This window comes from Peromyscus eremicus, chromosome 16_21 (genome assembly GCF_949786415.1).
Source record: "Peromyscus eremicus chromosome 16_21, PerEre_H2_v1, whole genome shotgun sequence".
Classification (NCBI taxonomy): domain Eukaryota; kingdom Metazoa; phylum Chordata; class Mammalia; order Rodentia; family Cricetidae; genus Peromyscus; species Peromyscus eremicus.
In genome coordinates this window covers 59,073,283-59,095,514 of record NC_081432.1, presented here as the reverse complement: position 1 = coordinate 59,095,514, position 22,232 = coordinate 59,073,283, and the positions used below count along the sequence as shown (strand labels likewise).

The 22,232-nt window shown below is 54.4% G+C and overlaps 2 protein-coding genes across 6 annotated transcripts; both read left to right on the top strand.

Annotated features, from left to right (window-relative positions):
• The first annotated feature begins 1,483 nt into the window (after positions 1–1,483).
• Positions 1,484–2,748, top strand: Mymx (myomixer, myoblast fusion factor). The gene is made up of 2 exons (XM_059282288.1): positions 1,484–1,844; positions 2,222–2,748. Exon 2 carries the CDS (start codon positions 2,236–2,238, stop codon positions 2,488–2,490), a length of 255 nt encoding a protein of 84 aa, XP_059138271.1. The 5' UTR covers positions 1,484–1,844; positions 2,222–2,235; the 3' UTR covers positions 2,491–2,748.
• A 1,613-nt stretch (positions 2,749–4,361) lies between these two features.
• On the top strand, positions 4,362–18,245 carry Slc29a1 (solute carrier family 29 member 1 (Augustine blood group)). 5 transcript variants are annotated; one of them, XM_059282163.1, is made up of 15 exons: positions 8,087–8,201; positions 9,797–9,870; positions 10,247–10,347; positions 11,458–11,540; positions 13,276–13,357; positions 13,490–13,692; positions 13,776–13,915; positions 14,060–14,194; positions 14,292–14,389; positions 14,542–14,620; positions 15,207–15,304; positions 15,697–15,805; positions 16,016–16,101; positions 17,120–17,319; positions 17,663–18,245. In XM_059282163.1, exons 4-15 carry the CDS (start codon positions 11,512–11,514, stop codon positions 17,772–17,774), a joined length of 1,371 nt encoding a protein of 456 aa, XP_059138146.1. In that variant the 5' UTR covers positions 8,087–8,201; positions 9,797–9,870; positions 10,247–10,347; positions 11,458–11,511; the 3' UTR covers positions 17,775–18,245. The 5 variants fall into 5 exon arrangements, with proteins under 5 accessions (XP_059138145.1, XP_059138146.1, XP_059138147.1 ...); XM_059282164.1 differs by having other exon boundaries at positions 10,096–10,347; positions 14,542–14,614; XM_059282159.1 differs by having other exon boundaries at positions 10,096–10,347.
• The last annotated feature ends 3,987 nt before the right edge of the window (positions 18,246–22,232 follow it).

Sequence of the window (22,232 nt, the reverse complement as noted above, 5' to 3'; positions counted from 1 at the left end):
TGCTTTTGTTTGTTTGTTTGTTTGTTTTGTTTGTTTTTTTTTTAGAGACAAGGTTTCTCTGTGTAACAGCCCTGGCTGTCCTGGAACTCACTTTGTAGACCAGGCTGGCCTTGAACTCACAGAGATCCTCCTGCCTCTGCCTTCCCTGAGCACTGGGATTAAAGGCGTGCGCCACCACCACCTGGCTCAGTCAAGTGCTCTTCTGCTGAGCCATTTCTCCAGCCCCGAGATTGAAATTCTTTTTTTTTTTTTTTAAAGATTTATTTATATATTATGTATACAGTGTTCTGCCTACCTATATGCTTGCAGGTCAGAAGAGGGCACCAGATCTCATTATGGATTGTTGTGAGCCACCATGTGGGTGCTGGGAATTGAACACAGGACCTCTGGAAGAGCAGTCAGTGTTCTTAACCCTGAGCCATCTCTCCAGGGCAGAGAATGAAATTCTTTTTTTTTTTTTTTTTTTTTTTAAGTTTTAGATATTTTATTAAATGAAAACAATCTCATTCTGAGTTTCAAAAATCTTTAAGAACATTATACAATAAACTTGTATAAATTTAAGGCAAACTGGCTGGTATTTTGGGTAATCTTGCAGTTCACTACAAATGTACTAAATGCTAGTAGACATTTTTTACACATAGTAATTTCCTGAGGATTTCTTTTAGCCCTTTCATCATCTCTAGCATGATTAAAGATGGACAACTACAAAACAGCAGTTTTCCATGGTATCTTAAACCTTGAAACCGTTTACATTGATGTACTGGAAACGCTTCAACCAACTGTCAGCTGCATAGAGGAGAATGAGTGTGAAATATATGTAGACGAGACCAATGACCCTACTTACTAGATTTGGGACTGAAATGCAGCTTTTTGGTCAGCATTGAGGCGAAGCAGGGAACCTGCTTCTTGCCGATTGCACTTGGGTCTTTGCAGAAGTCCACGCGGCGCTGAGAGACCTTCCTGTTCACCAGCGTGAGCAGCTCCGTGAACTCTAGGGAGCTGCCATACCTCGCCAGCATCTCACACAAATCCTGGATGTACCAAGAGCCAGAGAATGAAATTCTTAAAAACAAAAAATACAAAACCAAATAAAATTTGGGCCATACACCCAACCAGATATCCAGATATAATTGGAACTATATATGTATGTATGTGTGTATATATGTATGGATGTATGGATATATTATATATGTATATATACACATATATATGGAATCTCATTTAGTCTAAGGCAGTGGAATGACTGGAGACAGTCTTGAACGGCATGCCCCTCCTTCTGTCCTTCAGTGGGCATGCCACCCAGCTGTATGGAACTGTGCTCAGCTGTGACAGAAGCTGTGTGTCCCATCCTCTGCCCCCAAAGATGGCCTATCAGAGACCCTGCAGGCTCTGGCTGGCTTAGCCACTGTAGTAGCATAGACGGGGTTATGCATCTCAGCTTACTTACTTACTGCATCTCAGCTATCAACCACATGCCGTTCTCTTCTCTGATTCCTCCAGTTCTTCTTCCCCTTCCAGAGGCAACACAACGAAGTGACTGGAGCCCAGAAGAGTCCGCATGCCTCGAGTCACACAGTCGAACTCTGAGGTCTGTCCTCCCGAGGGGAAATGCCTGCGTGTGTTCCTTTCTTCTCCTCCTCAGACTGGAAGAGGGAGCAGCTGGACTCAATGTGCCAGGTGCCAGCACACAGCTGTTGCCCCACTGTACCCCTCCACACCCAAGTGAGCTGAGCTGGGTGGAGGCTGAGGGGGTGGGGCTACCTCGTGCTCTCCAGTGATGCCGTATCCACAGCCACAGCAGGCAAATGCGTCCTGAAATCCACTCCGAGCAGCAGTTCTGACTGGTGAGAGCCGCCACTGACTGGTTAGAGGTGGTAGATGGGAGGGCAAAGGAGTACAGGCCTCGGGTCAGAGCATGCGGAGGGGGAGAGTGATTAAAGGAAGTGGGTACTGGACAGTAGCAGTGCCAGCGGAGGCCAGAACAGCAGTCTGGCCTCAGCTCCCCCCACTCCTGGGCTCAGTTCCCATCTGGGCTAACAGTGAGTGAACCCCCTGAGCCAGCTGTCTTGTAGGAGAAAGGGTGCACCAAAGCAAACCTAACCCACGAGTCGGGGGGCTAGGGGACCAGAGGTGTAAGCGGAAGGGAGGACTCCCGTCCACCCGTGGGGTGGGCTTTGCTAGGTGAGGTGGGTGGAGTCTGGAGCCTGGGTTCCCTCTGCAGGTCCAGGCTCCGCCATGCCCGCTCCGCTTCTCCCGATGCTGCTCCGATCTCTGCTGTCCCGCCTGCTGCTGCCCATTGCCCGCCTGGCCCGCCAGCACCTCCTGCCCCTGCTGCGCCGACTGGCCCGTCGACTGAGCTCCCAAGACATGAGAGAGGCTTTGCTGGGCTGTCTGCTGTTTGTCCTCAGCCAGCAACAGCCACCGGATGCTAGAGAGACCTCCAGAGTGGACCGCTCCCAGAGGAAGGAGAGATTGGGCCCCCAGAAGTGAGGCCGTGGGTGGTGGAAGCAGCAATGTCCAGCAAAGTACTTTCTTGTGGAGTGGGCTAGTCCAGGCGTCTGCACGGACCGCAGAGTGCCTGGTGGGAGAAGACCGACCAGACAGCTCCTACTTCCCTAGGATCGAGCAGACCTCAGATACGGTGTTCTTCCCTCCTCTCTGCAGCTCCCGCCAATGACCTCTGGCCTCCAGGGTAGACCTGTAAATGAGGGATTCAAGGTCAGTTAAGAGACAATGTTAAACTGAGACAAAAGACAACTGAGCTAAGAGGTGGTATTTAATTCCAAACTGTCCAGTCTTCCAGACTTAAAATTTACCTTAAAATAATAGGACCTTGGCTCCCTTTTGAGACATGTATTCTCAAAGCTCAGCGTGCAGCACGGAGTCAATAAACAATGGTGGATTATGTTGCTGTTGTTTGTGAGATTGGATTTTATGTCTACCAGGCAGGCCTCAGACCACTGAGGATGATCTTAAACTCTGATCCTCCTGCCTTGACCTCATTACAGGTACACACCCACATCCAAGTCCAGCTTGTGTGGCACTGGGGATCGAACCCAGAACTTGGCATGCTAGGCAAGCACTCTACCGTTTGAGCTCCATCCCCAGCCCCGTGCTGGATGACTGGGGTGCTTCTGAAAGTCTCCCCATCCCTGGGGTGCTTCTGAAAGTCTCCCCGTCCCTGCACGTGCCTATCGACCACGGTTTATCTGTGAGAAGCTGGGAGGGAGTGGGAGGGAAGCCACTGGGAAGCAAGACTCCCTCGGGATAACTTGTTCCTCTGTCTCTCAGTCTTCACAAGCTACAAGTTGTCTGTAGCTGGGTAACTTCGTTCAGATCCTCCCACTGAGGCCCAGGAGTGGCTTAGATCTGCGTTACAGGAAGGCTAGCTGGCTGGCGGGGGTGGGGGGTGGGGTGGGGTGGGGTGGGGTGGTTGATAGGGGCAAGCTTTGGAGACAGCTCAGCTGGAGGTGGTGGGAAAGGGAGACTGGCCCGTGGGCGGTGGGCAGGGAAGTAGGGACATGCATGCCTTTGACCGAGGTCCTACCACCCTCCAAGAAATAGGAAGTCACCTAAAAATCTCACGTCATAGGGCTGGAGAGAGGACTCAGCAATTGAGAGCACTGGCTGCTCTTCCAGAGGACCTGAGTTCAATTCCCAGCACACTGGTGGCCCCTCACAACTCTATAACCCTAGTTCCACACTCTCTGCTGGCCTCCAAGGACAACAGACGCTGGCCTGGTGCACAGACACACACTCAGGCAAAACACCCGTACACATAAAATAATAATTTTTAAAAACTTACTTTATTTCTCACTCCCCGGTAGAGGCCCTGAGAACCTGTGTGTGTGTGCGTGTGTGTGTGTGTGTGTGTGTGTGTGTGTGTGTGTGCATGCATGCGTGGGTGAGCATTGTGTAGTAAGATCCCCTGCATAATTCGATTATGATTCCCACACAATAGTCCTTCCAGGAATGTCTTGGGGCTGTAAGTTAAAATGGGTATAGTGCACGGAATACAGGCCTCTGTCTCAATCCCCAATCAAGTTGGGGATCCCCCTACAGGTTCCTATGGAAGCTTAAGGCTGGGAAAGGAATGATACCTGAGCTGATCAGCAACTCCCCGCTCCCACCCTACCTCCCAGGCCCTGCCGCCGAGCTTTTCCCTCCTGGGGCCCAGCTGCTTCCTACAGAGTCCTCAGGAACTAGAGCACGTGCGAGCTGTGGGGACAAGCGGATTAAAGGCAGTCCCACCTTCCCCAACTCGTCCCTTCTCAGCCCCGCGGCCCCTCCCACTGGACCTCCTCCCGGCCACCTGGTGTCGTCCGGGATCTCCACACCTCGATCAGCACGGGGCGGGGCAGGCGGAGCGGAGGCTGTCCCGCTCAAGTCGGTGGCGGCTCCTGTCCAGCCAGAGACCGGCCAGTTCCGGCCTTGGCAGCTGCCCCCACCCCGAGGTGAGGAGGTCGGGAGGAGGCTGGGGTCCCCAGGGCCTGGCGATTTTCGTTCTGCCCCGCCCCCGCCCGGACCGGATGCGGGTGCCCTAGTCCCAGCAGGTGCGGAGCGGCTGGGCGCGGGAGGAGGGGAGCTGACCCGGGCTGCACCGCGGTTGGTTCGTCCGTGTCGCGGTGTCCAGCAGGCCCTTGAGGAGGAGATGGCTCAGCAGAATCCAAATCTGCCGCCTCTTGAGGAAGGATTTCCCCCCCCCCCCCGGGAATTTGTAGGCCCACAATTAGATGATTGTTTGAGCTCCCGACCACTTAAAATTGTCCCCTGCCTACCTGCCAAGCCAGAGGGTTAGGAGATACATCTGAGAATCTGGCTAGAAGCCCAGGCTCGGAGCACGGGAACAGTCACTTCTTGAACCCTGACCTAGTATCCACTCTGTGTACACCTCTGTCTTTATTTGAGAATTTGATTTGGGGCGTGGGGAGACTTGCTCGGTTAGTTCAATTCTCAGAACCTAAGTTAAAAGAAAAAAAAAAAAAGCCGGGCGGTGGTGGCGCACACCTTTAATCCCAGCACTCGGGAGGCAGAGCCAGGCGGATCTCTGTGAGTTCGAGGCCAGCCTGGGCTACCAAGTGAGTTCCAGGAAAGGCGCAAAGCTACACAGAGAAACCCTGTCTCGAAAAACCGAAAAAAAAAAAAATGTTCTTTGAAAGCTGTGATGCCACTTGGAACCCTAACACTGGGGAGGGAAGGCAGGGGACTGACGGTTAAAAATCCTGTATCAAAAAACAAGGTGGGCCCGGCTGGTGGCACACAGCACTGGGAGTTCCAGGCCAGCCAGAGCTACTTAGTGAAACCCTGTCTAAAAAACAAAACACAGGGAGGCTGGAGAAATAGCTCAGCAGTGAAGGAGTGATTACTGTCCCTGCAGAGGATCTGGCTTTAGTTCTCAGCACCCATATCATCTAGCTCACACTGTACCTCCAGTTCCCAGAGATCCGAAGCCCTCAGGCCTCCGAACGCACTGGCACCCAGGTGGTGTACACACACAAATGCAAACTCTTGAAAAAAAAACCAGTGTGGCTGGTCCCTGGGGAACAGCAGCCAGAGGTTCTCTGGCTTCCACACACGCAGTTTGATGTTGTATTCGTCGTGGACTTTTCCCACTACCTTTTTTTTTTTTTTTAACAGTGGCATTAGGACTGAGGAGCTAGCCCAGTGGCAGAGTGTGTCACTAGCGTGTTTCAGGTCCTGAACTTGACCCCTCTCCCCAGCATCACAAAACAAAACAACAAAACCACATTGCCTTACAATGCCTCCCCATTGTTGAATCTTTTCGGTCTGCCCTTACATTGAGCATGCTGGGCAAGTGTTTCTCTGGGCCTTCCCCAGTTCCTTTTCTGCCACGAGGCCGGAGATTTAATCACAAACAGAGAACTTGAGATGTAGCTTGTGACAACCCCGCAGGCCGGTGCAAACACTGTTGCAGCAAACACAGATGGCTGTTGCTAACAGCTGAGAGAGCGCAGGCCTGGGGAGAGAGGGCTTGGGGTGTGGTATGGAGCCAAGCTACCTTCTAAAGGGGGAGGGGAGTAGCGCTGAGCCAGCCACAGTCCCAACTGGGGTGGTGAACAGGTCACAAAAGTGCACATCAGGCCGGGTGGGCAAGCCCTCCTAACCCAGCCTTAGGGGCAGAGGGGAGAGAACCATGAGGTGAGGACGACGGTGCCTCAGAACCTGGGCCTCAGAGACCCAGGCCTGTGGGAGCTGGCTTCCTGGGGCTGTCCAGCAGAGGGCCCTGGCACCAGTGACTGGCTCAGGCTGCCTGGGGTGTGGGTGCTGGATGGAACCCAGGCAAAGGAGCTTGCCAGATGGGCTGTTCTCCAACAACAACAGGCCTGGCCGTGGCCATCTGCATAGATGTCCAGGTCCCCGTGGGCGTGAGGAGAGGAACCAGCCCTCCTCAGTCGGGCCAGGACCCTCACCACGACTCTTTCCTTTCACTTCCAGCCCCCTTTGTACACAAGGGCAGGCCCCTGGCCCGCAGCCTGGCCGTGCTTAGTGGATCTCTCTGACAGATGTGCCAGCTACTTGGCCGGGAAGGGAAAGTGGGTGTGAGGCAGGACCAAGGAAGACAGAGACCAGATAAACAGAGGGCAGGAATCTGGGGTTGTGGACAGACATGAGGCTGCTCTCAAGCCATGGGATAGTGCCCAGAAAAATACCACCCAAGCCCGACTTCCTGCCCTGTTTACTTGGTGCTAGTGGGGAGATGCGTCATCTCTGCAAGGCTGGATGCACCCCACCAGGGTAGTGCGGGAGAGCTCAGCGTCCTCAGTGGAGTCGGCCACCTCCTCAGGGCCCAGTCTTTCTCTAGAGAGAGTGACTGCACCTTTCCCCCTGCAGGGTTTAGTACTGGTAATTGTTAATTAGTTACAATTCTTCTCGGGAGACAGGTTCCTTGGGAAGGTAGGTGAGGCAGGCCGCCTGGACGGAATGATCTCTCCTCAGGACCCTCCCCAGCCTCTGTAGGGACAGAGAATGAATCCTTCCCTCCTTGCTGCCAACAGGAAAGAAGGAATAATGAATCCTTGCCGGCCCCCAGAGGCACGCGATGGCCTACCCCGCCGCCCCCGCCCCTCACACCCCAGCCATCGGAGGATGTGGGTGACATGATGCTCAGTGAGGCTTCTAGCCCCTGACGGTTATCGTCTTGGGTTGGGGCAGCGAGATGCCTGGGATGCCGCCTAGGACAAAGGGATGTGCAGGATGTGAGGCCTTTCCTGGCTCCCCCTTCCCCGGTCTCCAGCTGTGTTCCAGTTTTCCTAGAGACCTCAGGACTGTCCCCTAAACAAAGAGCCTTCAAGGCAAAGTTGGAGGGGGTGGGGGGGGAATGTTGTTGGCGGTGTGTGTGCGCGCCTGTCTGTGAAGGGTGGAGAGAAAACAGAACACACCCCTGCATCCGGGTTCCAGAACAATTAAGTCTGAGGTATCCCACCAGGGTAGGGGCGGAACGTCTTCTCGAGGGAAAAGGAGGGATGGAAAGGAAGAAGGCTGTGTTGGAAGGGCGTGGGGGGGGGGAGCTGCTAAAAGTAAAACGGTGTAAATGATGGCGTGGGCGGGGTTCGGTGAGGGATAACGGAACACCTGAGGTGGAGTGTGGCTGTGGGGGCGTCTGGGCCTGTGCGAGCACAGGCCTGTCTGTGCACGAGTCCCAAATGTGTAGGAGCACAGGGCGGCGCGGAAATTAGGGGTGTGGGACCTAGCCCCTCCAAGGCTCCCGTACACTAGGGGTACCCAGTGTGGAACCGAGCCCCCTCCCAGGCTGGCGTAAACTAGGGGTACCCACTGTGGGACCGAGGCCCCTCCCAGGTTCGTGTACACTAGGGGTACCCAGTGTGGAACCGAGCCCCCTCCCAGGCGTAAACTAGGGGTACCCAGTGTGGGACCGTGCACCCTCCCCGGTTTGCGTGTACGAGTGACGGTTGGGAAGGGTCCCAAGACGTGCTCGCCACCGAAGCAAGCCGCCCCGGCGGCCCGAGGCGCTGGGTCCCTGGGGCTGGGAGCCCAGAACTGCTGAGGGGGGCGGCGGGGAACCGGGGGCGGGGCCAGGGCGGCGGCTGTCGCCGGAGGAGGTGGCCCGCACGGGCCCGGGGCGGGCCCAGCAGAGGGCGAGTTTGAAAGCGCTCGGGCGGGCGCGGGAAGCGCGGGTCGAGCGCGCAGATTTCGGCGCGGGAGGTGTCCTTCTCCAGCAGGTGCTCGTAGGGCCCGGGTCGGGCGTGCCGGGGACTCCGGGGCAGAGAGTGGCGTGTCCGGCCTGCCACGAGGGGAAGGGAGGCCTGGCCTGCCAGCTCCTCGGCCGCGACGGGGACTCGGGGTGTGGCCCCCACGCGGCGCGTGCGGAGCGGCGCAGCACGTGGCGCGCATGGGCCTGGCTCTGGGTTGGGGGTGGTCCTTCGGTGGGGACCCCGGTGGAGCGGGGCCCAGGGCAGCCTGGCTTCTGGGCCTGAGAGCCACTGTCTCTATACTGACCTCATCTGAGGGTCGGCAAGTGAGCGGTTCAATGTTATCGCTCCTGTCTGAACGGGAGAGAGGCTGCGTGGCTTCTGCCCCGAGGCAGGAGGATGGGGATTTGGGTATTTATATGAAGGCGGGGGTGCTGCTCCTTTACCCGCTAAACTGTCCTTGGCCTCCCTTTCCTGGGCGCGTCCTCATTTACTCAACACGGAGAGTAAATGAGTGACAAGCCGAGGACGCGCACACCCAGGCTCCGGGTGGATGAAGGCTTAGTCACCCGACTCGGGCCCCCTTTCCAACCTGGTGCAGATAGTCAGCCCCCTCTTCTTGATTAACCCCCATGCTGTTCGTCTTGTCCTGTGTGACCTTTGCATGCAATAAGTATGTGTCATGGGATGGCTGTGAGGTGCCTTCAACCTGAGATGAATGTTATGTGGGGCCGAGAATGACCTGAATCACCCAACTTGTTTTAACCCTTTAACTGGATCAGAATACGCCTCATCGAAGTCTACGGGGCTATCTGGGAAGCCGCTTTAATTTCTCCTCCCCCACCCCAGAAGAAATCTAGAATAACCTGCACACTGAGTATTAATGCTGTTCCCCCACTTGCTAGTTCTGCAGCTTCTGTCAAGTGCCGCAGCCTCTCTGAACCTTAGTTGGCCCTGTCAGTTTAGTAGAAACTGCCTGGTACTAGTTTCTGGGCCGCTGGAAGAGGGGTCATCTGCATATTGCAACTAAAACTCCGATGTAGCACAAGCTTCGTGGAGAAACAGATCGTGAGAGGTGTTGGGACCCTGGGACACAGAAGGCCTCAGATGGGTGGTTGCTTTCAGGGCTCCATCTCTACAGGTCAAGGCATGGATGAAATGATACCAGAATCCCTGAACTGCTATCAGATGGCTGGACAGACAAAAACAAAGCACCTGGACAGTGAATGGAATGTTAGGATGTGGGCTGGACCCAAGGGCTGCCCAGGGCTTTAACTGATGTCCAGGAGTGGGATGGGAGTTGCTGCAAAGGAGGTGTGTGTGTGTGTGTGTGTGTGTGTGTGTGTGTGTGTGTGTGTGCACAGAAATAAACACTTCTCCAAGCCTAGGCCAGTTTTCTGAAGGAAGAGTGTTAACATCTGTCTGGCTTGAGGCTACATTCACTCTGCTGGTGTATGGGAGAGGTGGAATGCTGTGCTGAGGACTGGCTGTGTGTGATGGGGGTCCCTTCCCTATTAGCTAATAGAAACCTGAGTCCTCAGGCTCTCCCCAGCCCCAGCAGAGCCCTCTAGTCCTAGAAAGAAAAAAAAAAATAGTAATACTATTGTTTACCACTCTGTCCTTAGTGCCTAGAGGGGTGCCTGGCTGACACACAGAGACCTTCAGGAAATTGGAAGGAGCCTTCTGCCTCCATTAGGAGGTGTGTGGGTTTGCTGCCCAGGACTGAGAAGATCTTTGGACAGTCTGGGGTTTACCAATAGAAGGGTAGAAAAGCCATTGCAAGGCCTGGGGTGATCAGCTGTGACTCTTTGTCTGGGGGGGCGGGGCCTGGAGTTCTGGCTGCACCTGAGAGCCGACCTGGCTGCCACTCGCTTAGCTCCCCTGCTGAGTCTTGGACTTCTGCTGTCTTATCTCCCGGCTACAGGGTGGCCCTTTATCTCTCCCAGCTTCGCTGGCGCTTCCAGCTCCTGCAGCGACTTAGCTAATGAGACTGTGCTGAATGGGGCCCCTGGAGGCCTGAGGGATTCTCTCCTGATAAACCTTTGCCACCTTTTCCACTCTGGACCCTCACCCAGGACCCAGCCTTCTGCCTGAGCCTGAGCTAGGACCACCTCCTAGGGACCACCCAGGTTCCTTGGGCTCCAACTCTTCTGCCAACGTCGACTGCACGAATCCGGTGAGTGATGAAGCATGGGCAGGAGCAGCCTGCCCTAGGCAAGAAATGGCAGTCTGAGCTGGGTCCATGTGTGTCGGGGGGGGGGGGGGGGGGGGGGTGGTGGTGGTGGGGGTGGTGCCTTGTATATTCTGGTCCTGCTTCCCTGCAGCAGCAGAACTGTTTAGCTTGCTGGTGCTGGGGTGTCTCCCCTGTGTGAGTGGGGCACCGGGAGGGATGCTGAGGGGGGGTGGCTAGGAGCTTGGGAACATCCTGTTAGGGCCTGTGCGCCACTTTTCCAATTTGCCCTTCAAGGCCACTGTCAGAAAGGAGAAGAGGATAGTGGCCTGGGCCTGAGAAAGGAACTGAGCAGGGATCGGATGGCCCTGGGGTCAAAGTCAGGAACATGCTAGGCTGTGGAGAAGGCTACGTCCCCTCCCATCATTATGAGATATATTCTTGGAAAACTGGTCGAGAACTCAGGAAGCCCCTGGGCAGTGCTTGGAAAGAAAGACTTAGATGCTACCAGCAGAGCCTGGCGGCCGGTTCCTCCAGGGAACAAGACAGGAAGGCCCTCCCCACCAGAGCCTTGATTGGGTGGGTGGGGGGACCCTGGAGAGTGAGAATGCAGACATCCAGCAGGCCCTGGGCAACCTGAGTTCCTGCAGATCTGTTTGCTGTTTCACACTTTCTCTCCTTGCTTTCCCCCTCCCCTCGGCCTCCTCCCCTCGGCCCTCTCTCGCTGTCCACTGTCATCACTGTCCCTGACCTTTCACTTCTTTCCTGTCTTCTTTGACTCTCTCCCTGTCTCTGGATCATGCATCCTCCTCTCCTGATCCCCACCCTTCGGTTTCCAAGCTTACAAACTGCTTCTGCTGCTGGATAAAAATAGCGGTGGCAGCGGCCCGGCCGGCAGCCAGGTGCGGCCCAGTCTGGCAGAGAGAAGACAGAGCGGGTTTACTGGAGCCAAAGGCCAGATGGGGCCGGGTCCAGTGGTCCTGAGCCTGCCGAGGCTCCTAGGGGACCTCCCCTTGCCTGCTCTGTGTGCCCAGCCCTACCCTCAGGAGTCTGAGAAGGGCCCAGGGCAGTGTGGAAGCGGAGCCAGACAGGGCCTCAATATTCCTTTACCCCTAGCAAGAGCCAGAGAGAGGGAGCTGCCAGCCAGGCACAGCCAAGAACACTGGAACCATGACAACCAGTCACCAGCCTCAGGACAGGTACTGGGGAGGGGACAGGGAGGGGTCCTGGGCTGGGAATCTAGGGGATGGATCTCTAGGGAAGGGGTTGGGGTAGGTGTAATATTTGGGACTTGAAATTACCTTACTACTAGCTGCTCCCGGGCTGGTGGTTCTGAGTCAGGTCTATATCCTGGTGGGGTGGGGAACGTGCGTACCTTGGCCGAGAGCTGTCTAGTGTGCCTGCAGGGCTAGGTGGGCAGCAGTCCCCTGCTGGATTGTGTCCATGCGTCCACTGTTGCCCTGCAGGGAGACAGCAGCTTCTGGCTCCTCCCACGGCTGTGGGGAGACACTTGGCTGCCTCCCTCATTCCAGAACACATCTGGCAGAACTGCCCTGTCCCTGGGGGTTGCCCTGGGGCCTCTGCCTTGTATGACCTCAGCCCACCCTGCTCTTTGGCCTGACCCTTCCTCAAGCTAGTTAAGGTCGGGAATGTGTGTTACGATAGAAGAGGGTCTGGTCGAGTTCTCAGAGGGGCCGAGGCTTGTGAGAGCTGATGAAGCTGCCGCTCCCTCCGGGTGCCCGCTTTGTCCTTCGGGTCTCTGAACCCCTCCCAGCTCCTCTGCCCACCATTGCCCTCCTGGGCCAAAGGCTATGTAACTAGGCCCATTCTGACTGGAAGATTAGTTTCACCTTTCTGGGACCATTTCCCCACCCCTGTAACATCTGGCGAGAGTGTCAGCCTGCTGTGACTGTTTTCCAGGGGGCAGGTGGGGATTGGAAGTGTGGGTCCGAGCTTCCTGCCTCCTTTCCTTCCCAGGCTGCCTGGTGGCCCGGCCCAGCCCCTTGACATCCCACCCACTTTATTACGGGCTGCCTGGCCCCTCCTCCCTCTGTCCTCCTGTCCTCTGTAGCCTTCCCTTGGAATTTTGCCTTCCTCTGAACCTCTGGGCCATGCCTTGAACATCTTGATCCCAAGGGGAAAGCTTGAGGGCTGGGGTGGTCATGGCTCAGACCTGCCTGTCTGGCGGTCCCGTTTAAGGCTTGCAAAGAGCTAAGCTCCTGTTTCCCTGGCCAGACCTGTCTCTCTGTGTTAGGCCTCTTCGACACCATCTCTGAAGTACCTGGGTGCTGGCTAAGGGGGGGGACCAGGGTTGCTAAGTTTATAGACAAGGACTATCCAGAGTCACTGCCTCTGTGCCCTCACGCTCAGGACCGTATGGCATCCATAGGCCTTAGTCTACCTGCCCTGCCCTCGGTAGTTTGGCCTACAAAACTGGTTCTGTCTGGTTAGGTGAAAAAAAAAAAAAAGTCTATAGCTCCTTACTTCCCAGCCCCCTCAGGCACCCAGACCATCTGTCCCACTGGATCCAGAATGGTCTGGGTGTTTCTTGACCTCAGAGTCCTTCAGGGAACTACCGAGTTCCCGCTTAGACAGCCTAATTACTTCTAGCCTATGTGGTGGGGTGGGAGAGGCTTGCGTTCACTCTTTTATCTACCCACCCAGCGCTTTAGCAAAGTTCCAAAGCCATGGCTGGACGTGTGGGTCACACTGCTTCCCAGCCTGAAGGCCTTCTGGGACTTGAGAACAAAGGCTCTGTCACCCATGTCATTCAGAACTGTGCCGACGGCCTTCTCCCTTGACCCATCTTAGATCCTGCTCTGTGCCTTAGGACCCACACATCACCACACATGGACACACACAGCTGGGACAGCTGGGAAGCCAGGGAGGGAGGGAACGTGGTCTGGTAGGTTACTTTGCCTCTTTCCTACCCAGGTATAAGGCAGTATGGCTTATCTTCTTCGTGCTGGGCCTGGGAACATTGCTCCCCTGGAATTTTTTCATGACAGCAACTCTGGTGAGGCTGGGGGTCAGGGGAGGCACTGGGTTCCAGAGGACATGACCCCGAGGCTTTCAAGGCCTGATTCTGTGCCTCTGGGCACAGAGGGGACCAGAGGTTCCAAACATTCAACCTTTGAAAACTCCACAGTATTTCACAAACCGCCTGGACCTGTCCCAAAATATATCCTCAGTCACTGACAGATGGAGCGAGGACACGGAGGCCTCACCTGCCCCCACAGTGTCCTTGCCAGAGCGGAGTTCTCTCAGTGCCATCTTCAACAATGTCATGACCTTGTGTGCCATGTTGCCCCTGCTGCTCTTCACCTGCCTCAACTCTTTTCTGCATCAGAGGTAAGCCTCCCCGTCCCGGATGCCCCAGGCTGCCCTCCACTCAGTCCTTTGCTGACTCCCACCCCGCCCCGCCTCTCCGACAGGATCCCTCAGTCTGTTCGGGTCCTGGGCAGCCTGGTGGCTATCCTGCTGGTGTTCCTGATCACTGCCGTCTTGGTGAAGGTGGAGATGAGTGCTCTGTCCTTCTTCATCATCACCATGATCAAGATCGTGCTCATTAATTGTAATCGAGGGACAGAGTGCGGGAAGCTCTGGGCCTGGGTTGGGAGTTGGGGCCCAGATAAAGGCAGTTGGGGTTAAGGCTTCCTGGGAGCCCCAACTGCCGGCCCCTTATCCCTGCTGACATGCTGTCCATACTATTCCTCAGCATTTGGTGCCATTTTGCAAGCCAGCCTCTTTGGTCTGGCTGGTGTGCTGCCGGCCAACTACACAGCCCCCATCATGAGTGGCCAAGGCCTGGCTGGCTTCTTCACCTCCGTGGCCATGATCTGTGCCATCGCCAGTGAGTCGTACTGCCCCCACTGGCTGGTTGTGGGGAGGCTGGGCAGGATGATTTGGAGTGACGGAGTGTGTCTGAACTTGTCCACTGTCCACCCCAGGTGGCTCCGAGCTGTCAGAAAGTGCGTTTGGGTACTTCATCACAGCCTGTGCTGTGGTCGTGTTGGCCATAGTGTGTTACCTGGCTCTGCCTCGGCTGGTAAGCAAATGGAGGAAGCCGGGTTCGGGGGGTGTGGGAGGGCCCAAAGCGAGCGCGGGGAGGTGGTGGTGGTGGTGGGGGTCCTGAAGTTGAAAACATGGCAAGTTGGAGTTCTGGAGATGCCTCTGACTCTACTTCCCCATCCTGAACAGGAATTCTATCGCTATTACCTGCAGCTCAACCTTGAGGGGCCCTCTGAGCAGGAGACCAAGTTGGATCTTATCAGTAAAGGTCTTAATTACTAAAGGAAGTCTGGTGGGTGGCATGGGGTGGGGGGCGAGGGTACATTGTATTAACTGGCAGCTTTGAGTCAAAGGAGGACAGAGTGACCATGAGTAAAGTGAGGGTGACATGGGGACCCTAAGGGACTTGGAGTTGTGCTGAGTTGGTTAGTGTTTGCACAAAGCCCCGAGTTGATTCCTGCACTGGGCAAGGTGGTGCACATGTAACCCCCACATTTGGGAAGTAGAGGCAGGAGGGTCAGAAATTCAAGGTCATCCTTGGCTATACAGTGAGTTCAAGGCCAGTCAGAGCTACACGAAACCTTGTCTCAATGAGGAAAACAGGAGAACTTGGAGTACCCTGAATGTCTCAGGTGTTTGTACTGAGAGAGCAGTTTCAGAGAAAGCAGAGTAACATGAGCTCCTTGGGGAAGGGTAGCCCCCAGGCACTTGAGTCAAGGGAATCTAGGTCTATGGGTGTTAGGGTGTAACTGTGGACCAACCAGTTAAGGAAGGTGTCCACCTCCAGCTCAATTTTCCAATTGCTCTGTCCTCCCCAAAAGTTAAAGATCCTTCTATAACCTTTCACCCAACAGGAGAGGAACCAAGAGGAGGAAGAGAGGAATCTGGGGTACCAGCTCCCAGCTCTCCACCCATCAGCAAAAAACACTCTATCAAGGCCATACTTAAGAGTGTATGTGGGGCTGGGGTGTCCCGCCCTCCCTGCCTCACCCCTTCCTCTCCTTCTGCTGTGTCCATCTGTCCACCACCTCCCTTTCTGACCTAAGATTGAGCTTTCTCCTGTGTGTGTGTGTGTGTGTGTGTGTGTGTGTGTGTGTGTGTGTGTGTTGGGAATTCTTTGATCTTTTTTTTGGTGGGGGGGCTCGAGACAGGGTTTCGCTGTGTATCCCTGGCTGTCCTGGAACTCACTCTGTTGCAGACCAGGCTGGCCTTGAACTCAGAGATCCACCTGCTTCTGCCTCCTGAGTGCTGGGATTAAAGGCCACCACTGTCCAGCTGTTTGGTCTTTTGTACACAGCTGGCATGACAACCAGGAACCTGGATGAGTCTCTTTTCTCTCCCCAGATCTCAGTCCTGGCTCTGTCTGTCTGCTTCATCTTCACGGTCACCATTGGGCTGTTCCCTGCTGTGACAGCTGAGGTGAAATCCAGCATTGCTGGCACCAGTGCCTGGAGTAAGGGCCCCAGCTTCCCAGGACAGATTCAGCCAGAGTCAAGGGCGGGACCAAGGGTGGAGCGTGGGCAACCTGGGGACCCTCTAGCCCAGCTGGAGCTTCATGGCCTGTTCACCCTTCCATTGGCTGGAAACATCTCTGTTGTACCGTGAGGAGGCCAAGGCCCAGAGAGGGCCAGGCATTGTGTCTAATTGTCTCTTTTCTCTCCAGATAGCTACTTCATTCCTGTGGCTTGTTTCTTGAATTTCAATGTCTTTGACTGGCTAGGCCGGAGCCTCACGGCCGTTTGCATGTGGGTAAGTAGAGGATGGGCTGTGGGACCCACAGGATCCAAGTGTCCAACTGAGGCCAAGAGGGACCCCAAGAAAGCACAGTGGTGGGGCTGGGAGTGTGGCTCTATGGTAGAAGGCTTGCCTTCCGTGCGTGACCCCTGGGTTCCATCTGTAACCCCTCAAGAAGAAAAAAAAACACAGTGGGAAGGGAACGGTCTCTTTCAAATCTACATGTAACTATGTGTAATTACATGTATAATTCCTTTTTATTTTTAGATTTGTAAATTACTATTATTCCTTTTTTTTTGGGAGACAGGGTCTCATTAGGTAGCCCTGGTTGCCCTTGAACATGCTATTGTAGATCAAGTTGTCCTCAAACATCCGTCTGTTTCCCAAGTGCATGTGCCACCATGGTCCAGCTAAGAGTGAATGGGGGGGGGGGGGGTGTGAATGTGAGTGCAGGTACCACAGAGGCCAGAAGAGGGAGTCAGATCACTTGGAGCTGGAGTTACAGGGGGTTGTGAGCTGCTTGGTATGGGTGCTGGGTACTGAACGCTGGTCATCTGCAAGAGCAGCATTCCCCCTTAATTGCTGAGCCATCTCTCCAGCCCATGTACGGTTCGTAGATGTGTATCCTGGCAGGGTCATGTGTGTGCATGCACAGGTATCTCTGCAGATCAAAAGATACATTCCAGTATTTAGGACTGGGGGTATTGCTCAGTTGATAAGACTGCTTGCCAGAATACCTCATAAGTCAAGTATGGTAGTGCATGCCTGAAATCCCAATGCTTGGGAGCTAGAAACAGGAGGATCAAGGTTATTCTTGGCTACACAGTGAGCTTGAGGCCAGCCTGGAATAAGTGAGAACTTGTTTCCAAAAAAAAAGGGAAGGGGGAAAACATCAGTATCCCATGGGCTCTACTGTACCTCCGGCAATCAGCACCCGCAACGGTAACCAGGCCTAAAGGTTTTAGCAAGTCTCTAGGGCCCTGAGTAGACAGTGAGTACTGCTGTGGGCTGAAGCGTTGCCGGTTTCTTGCAGCCCGATAAGGATAGCTGCTGGTTGCCGGTTTTGGTGGTCGCCAGGATCGTGTTTATTCCCCTGCTGTTGCTATGCAACGTGAAAAAGCACTACTACCTGCCTGCGATCTTTAAACACGATGCCTGGTTCATCATCTTCATGGCTGCCTTTGCCTTCTCCAATGGCTACCTTGCCAGCCTCTGCATGTGCTTCGGGCCCAAGTGAGTCAGGCCAGGAGGGAATTTGGTGACATCGGGCAGGATTTAATTAAGAGTTCCGGGGATGTTCCTCAGTGGAGGGAAATGGCAATAGTCCTTCATCTCAAAGCTGCAAGGGGCTGGCTGTGGCAAAATGCCCAGCTTGGGGGTTGTGAGGGACAGTGGAGGTCAGGGCTCCCAAGTGTGCTCATGCTGAGTTTGGGAGAGGTGGAGGAGGGCCCCAAGACACATTTCCCCAAGAAGTGGGCTGGGATTGGGAATTAAGGATGGTATGCGTGGGGGGGCGGGGGGAGGGGGAGGCAGGGCTGAGCTTGGCTCTCCTAAGATCACCCTGCCTTCCTTTCAGGAAAGTCAAACCAGCTGAGGCAGAGACGGCAGGAAACATCATGTCCTTCTTTCTTTGTTTGGGCCTGGCTCTGGGAGCTGTATTGTCCTTCTTGTTAAGGGCACTGGTGTGACCACATGGAGACAGACTGACTGCACTGCCTGCTTCCTGCTCATTTTCCTCCCTGCCTGGGATGAGCAGGGGTCCAGAGGTTTGCTCTTCTAGCTAACCTTGCCTTTCTTCTGGCCTGTGCTGGGCCCAGATGTCCAGGCCCCAGGGAGGGAGTCTCCTCGGATGGACTTGAGATTGAGGGGTCAGAATGGCAAGGGAGCACAATCTCTTACGGATACCTCTGACTGTCCCTGCTTAAACCAAGCACACAGGCTCCTAGGCTGAGAGAGCTCCGTCTATCTGCCTATCACGAGGATGGGTGGAGGTGGAAGGCTGGCTGGTGGATCATGTGATCTGTTGATGTTCCTTCTCCCTCCTTTCTTGTACGCCTGTTCTTGTCCCCGTTCCTTGTCATTTTACTGCCTTTTTATACTGACAGAAACCAGGAGCCTTCGGAGGCCCTGTGATTAAATAAACGTTTTGTTTTGTTTTGTTTTTTCCTTCCTTCACAGCTCCCTGTGTCCTCCCAAGGCCGGCAGCCTGAGTCTAGGGCTTGAGCACGACCCAAGGTTGGGCCTGGGGATACAGGGAGGGTAGGAGTCCTTTGGCCTCAGAGGCTGCAGTGCCCCCTGCTGGGGTCACAGAGAAGGGACAGGCCTGGAGCCAGGACAGCCAGACTGTGGCCCAGATCTAGAGAGACCAAGTTTTTCTTTTCTGCTGACTTTTTCTTGAGACAAGATGCAGCTCAAGCTGACCTCACATTCCATATGTCCCCAAGGATGACCTTGAGCTCTTCTTCCTGCCTTCACCTCTTAAGTGCTAGTATTGCAGGCCTGTACCCCACCATGTCCTGAATCCCGGGCTTTGTGCATGCTGGGCAAGCACTCTGTTAACTGAGCCACACCCCAGCCCCTCTTTCTTATTTCAAAAGACTGGAAATGGAGGCAGCTTTAGGTCTTTCTCTGTCTTCACTGTCCTCCCCTCCCCCACAAATGCTGTCCTCAGCCCCTGGAATGAACTCTGCCAAACTGGCCAGCACCACCCCCACCTTCTGGCCATACTCCCACATCCCTGGGCAGGAAAAGGCTGAGGCCTGAGTTCTCCCTTACCTTGGCTCCAGGCCCTGACACCAAAGCCAGGCTGCCAGACTTCCTGGAGAACAAGGGACCTATGTGTCCTCATGTTGGAGTTGGACCTTCCCTTTCTTCCAACCGCACTGTGGTCTAAGGGAGGGTGGCTTGGTATGGGAGGTGAGATTGACTCGGTGGAGGGGACATTACCGCTGGTACTTGAGCTGAGGATCGCCTGTGTGAGTGGAGATGAGAGAAGACCTCTGGCCGTAAGCACCCTCAGCCCCAGCCCTGGGAGGTAGCTCTGGCTTCTCCCAGACTTGCAGGAGCTTTGGCCTCCCGGCCCAGGCTGTTGGCTTGCTGGTCCTTGACTGCTGATAACTAGCGTTGTCCCTACCTTTGGGACTTCCTTTTTCACGGAAATTTCGTTTAAACCAGTGGTTCTCAATCTTCCTAATGCTTCGACCCTTTAATACAGTTCCTCATGTTGTGGTGACCCCAAAACCTTAAAATTATTTTCATTGCTACTCCATAACTGTAGTTTTGCTACTATTATGAATCATAATGTCAACATTTGTGTTTTCCAATGGTCGTAGGCAATTCCTGTGAAAGGGTCATTTGATCTCCAAAGGGGTCATGACCCACAGGTTGAGAACATTGATTTAAACAAAGGTTTCAGGCCTTCATGGGTAGTAGTGATGTGTTTCTTCTCTCTCTCTCTCTCTCTCTCTCTCTCTCTCTCTCTCTCTCTCTCTTCTCTCTCTTTCTCTCTCTTTGAGACAGAGTTTCTCTGTATAACCCTGGCTGCCTGGAACTTTACAGACCAGGCTGGCCTCTAATATAGATACCCCCCTGCCTCTGCTGGTGTTAAAGGCCTGTACCACCACCCTTTGGGCTTCACTTGTTTGCAACCCCCCTCCCCCCTCCAGACAGAGTTTCTCTGCGTAGCAGCCCTGGCTGTCCTGGAACTCGCTCTGTAGACCAGGCTGGTTTTGAACTCACAGAGATCCACCTGCCTCTGCCTCCCGAGTGCTGGGATTAAAGGCTTATGCCACCACTCCAGGCTTTGATTTCAATTCTTTCTTTTTTTTTTTTTTAAGATTTATTTATGTATAGGAATGCTCTGTCTGCATGTACACCTATATGCCAGAAGAGGGCATCAGATCCCACTATAGATGGTTGTGAGCCACTATGGTGCTGGGAATTGAACTGGGAAGAACAGCCAGTGCTCTTAACCACTGAGCCATTTCTCCAGCCCCCTGTTTTCAATTCTTAGTAAGGTCAAGCTTGATGGTGGGTTGGGGGTTAAACGTGTCATTGTACTGGGCACTGAAGTCCATGACTAGTATGTCAAAACAGCGTATGCCTGAGCTGGTAGGAATGGCCTCCCTTTGCTCTGGTTCAAACTGCCTGTTCCCTGCTCTGAGGCCCGCTGAAAATGCAGGCTGAAGTCTCTTCTGCCTTCCCTTAGCTCCCCGACCTCCTCCTTGCCTGAAACTGGGGGGGAGGGGGGCCTTTCCGCTTTCTCAGCACTGGCGGCACTGGCAGCACCGGCGGCACCCAGGGAACCTGCATTTCTTCCCAAACCCTCTTCACCTCCAGCCCACAGGCTAGCCCCTGGATTTCCTCCAGTCCATCCCAGTGTGGCCACAAGAAGCTAGCGTAGGGGTGAGAGTTGTTTTTTACTGGAAGAGGAGGTCTCAGCTTCTCAGAAGAGTGTTCAGAATTCACCAAGATGGTTCTTGTTACGCATTCCTTGCTGGCCTGGGATGTTTCCATGGCTAGCCTCAGACTCGTGGCTATCCTGCTCTAGCCTCCTGAGGGCTAGGATTGTAGGCATGGCATCATTACAAGGGGACTTCTGTGCAGCAATTACTGGTCTTCTCCTGGAACATGGACCTATGTGTGAAAGTTCCCTGATGTTTGACCAGCCACCATCAGCTTGTGCAGTTTTCTTCCCCTTCTGTACCCCGGGATGTGTGTAATGTGACCTATCTTCTTTCAGATTCTACCAGCCATGGGGCTGACCTGGTTTGGGGTTAGGGTTTGCATTTTACTCAGGTTTTGCCTTTTTGAGCTGAGAGTGCAGTGCCTGGCTCCAGGGGGTTCTCTGAAGATGTCCCCTTCATTAGCTCACGACGGTGTGACACCTGCCCTTTACACCGTTTCCGTGCTCCACCCAGCTATGTGGTGGTATTTATTGCCCATGCCCTTGCCCCCAGCACTGACCTGAAGCGGTGGTGGTGGGGGGGACATTTATGATTCAGTCACTTTACTATTTTCTGTACCTGAATCAGTGTTGAAGAAAATGGCTGGGATATAATCTCTTCCCCAAAGTCTTCTGATGCAGTCTTCTCCCTGAGTAGCTACAGTAATGGCTTCTGACCACATGCAGGCTGGGGGCGGGGTGGCGGGGTGGCGGGGTGGCGGGGTAGCGGGGTGGCGGGGTGGTTAAGCGCATCAGGAGTCGCTGCTGGTTACTTCTGCTTTCTATGAGGGAGGGAGAGTTGATCAAGGGACTGCCAGGTATCCTTCCTGCCACAGTGCTGGACACCACTTCCTGACATTTCTGTGCAAAGCAGTCTATTCAGCTTCTGCCCTCCTGGGTGGCTGCCACTGACGCACAATGATCCTCTACTGTGCCGGCCAAGGTGGCGATGACTTTAGTGCGCCCACTTGTGGTCATAATCTACTGCAGCTGAGCAGACTGCAGGGACCTGTTTGGTTTTTGGCTGTTTATATGAGAAGGCTGATAAATTCTACCTTAAATAAAATAAAATAAAATAAAATAGTTTAGCCGGTCGGTGGTGGTGCATACCTTTAATCCCAGCACTCGGGAGGTAGAGGCAGGTGGATCTCCAGGTTCAAGGTCAGCCTGGTCTACAGAGTTCTTGGACAATCAGAGCTACACAGGAACCCAGCCTCGGAAAAAAGAGAACAAAAAGCTGATTTAGGTACAGAAAGGAAACGTGGAAATGGGGATAAAGGGAAAGTGGAGTGACAGGGACCCCCAGTCCTCAAAAACTAAGTTCTTAGAATTAAAGCTGGGCGGTGGTGGCACACGCCTTTAATCCCAGCACTTGGGAGACAGAGGCAGGTGGATCTCTGTGAGTTCGAGGTCAGCCTGGTCTACAGAGCGAGATCCAGGAAAGGTGCAAAGCTACACAGAGAAACCCTGTCTCGAAAAACCAAAAAAAAAGAAAGAAAAAAGTTGATAGCAAATCAAAATGGATGTGAGCAGAGACATGCAGGGTCACTAAAGAGCTGTGCTGTGTGACCAGTGCAGACACACAGGAAGGGTGACTTCAGAAGGCTGGCCAGAAGATCTGGTGCCAAGGCCAGGCTGGCAGAGTCTGTGTAGGTCTCTGGGGACCATCTGTGTCCTAGGGTGGGGGTGGGCAGAGTCCTGG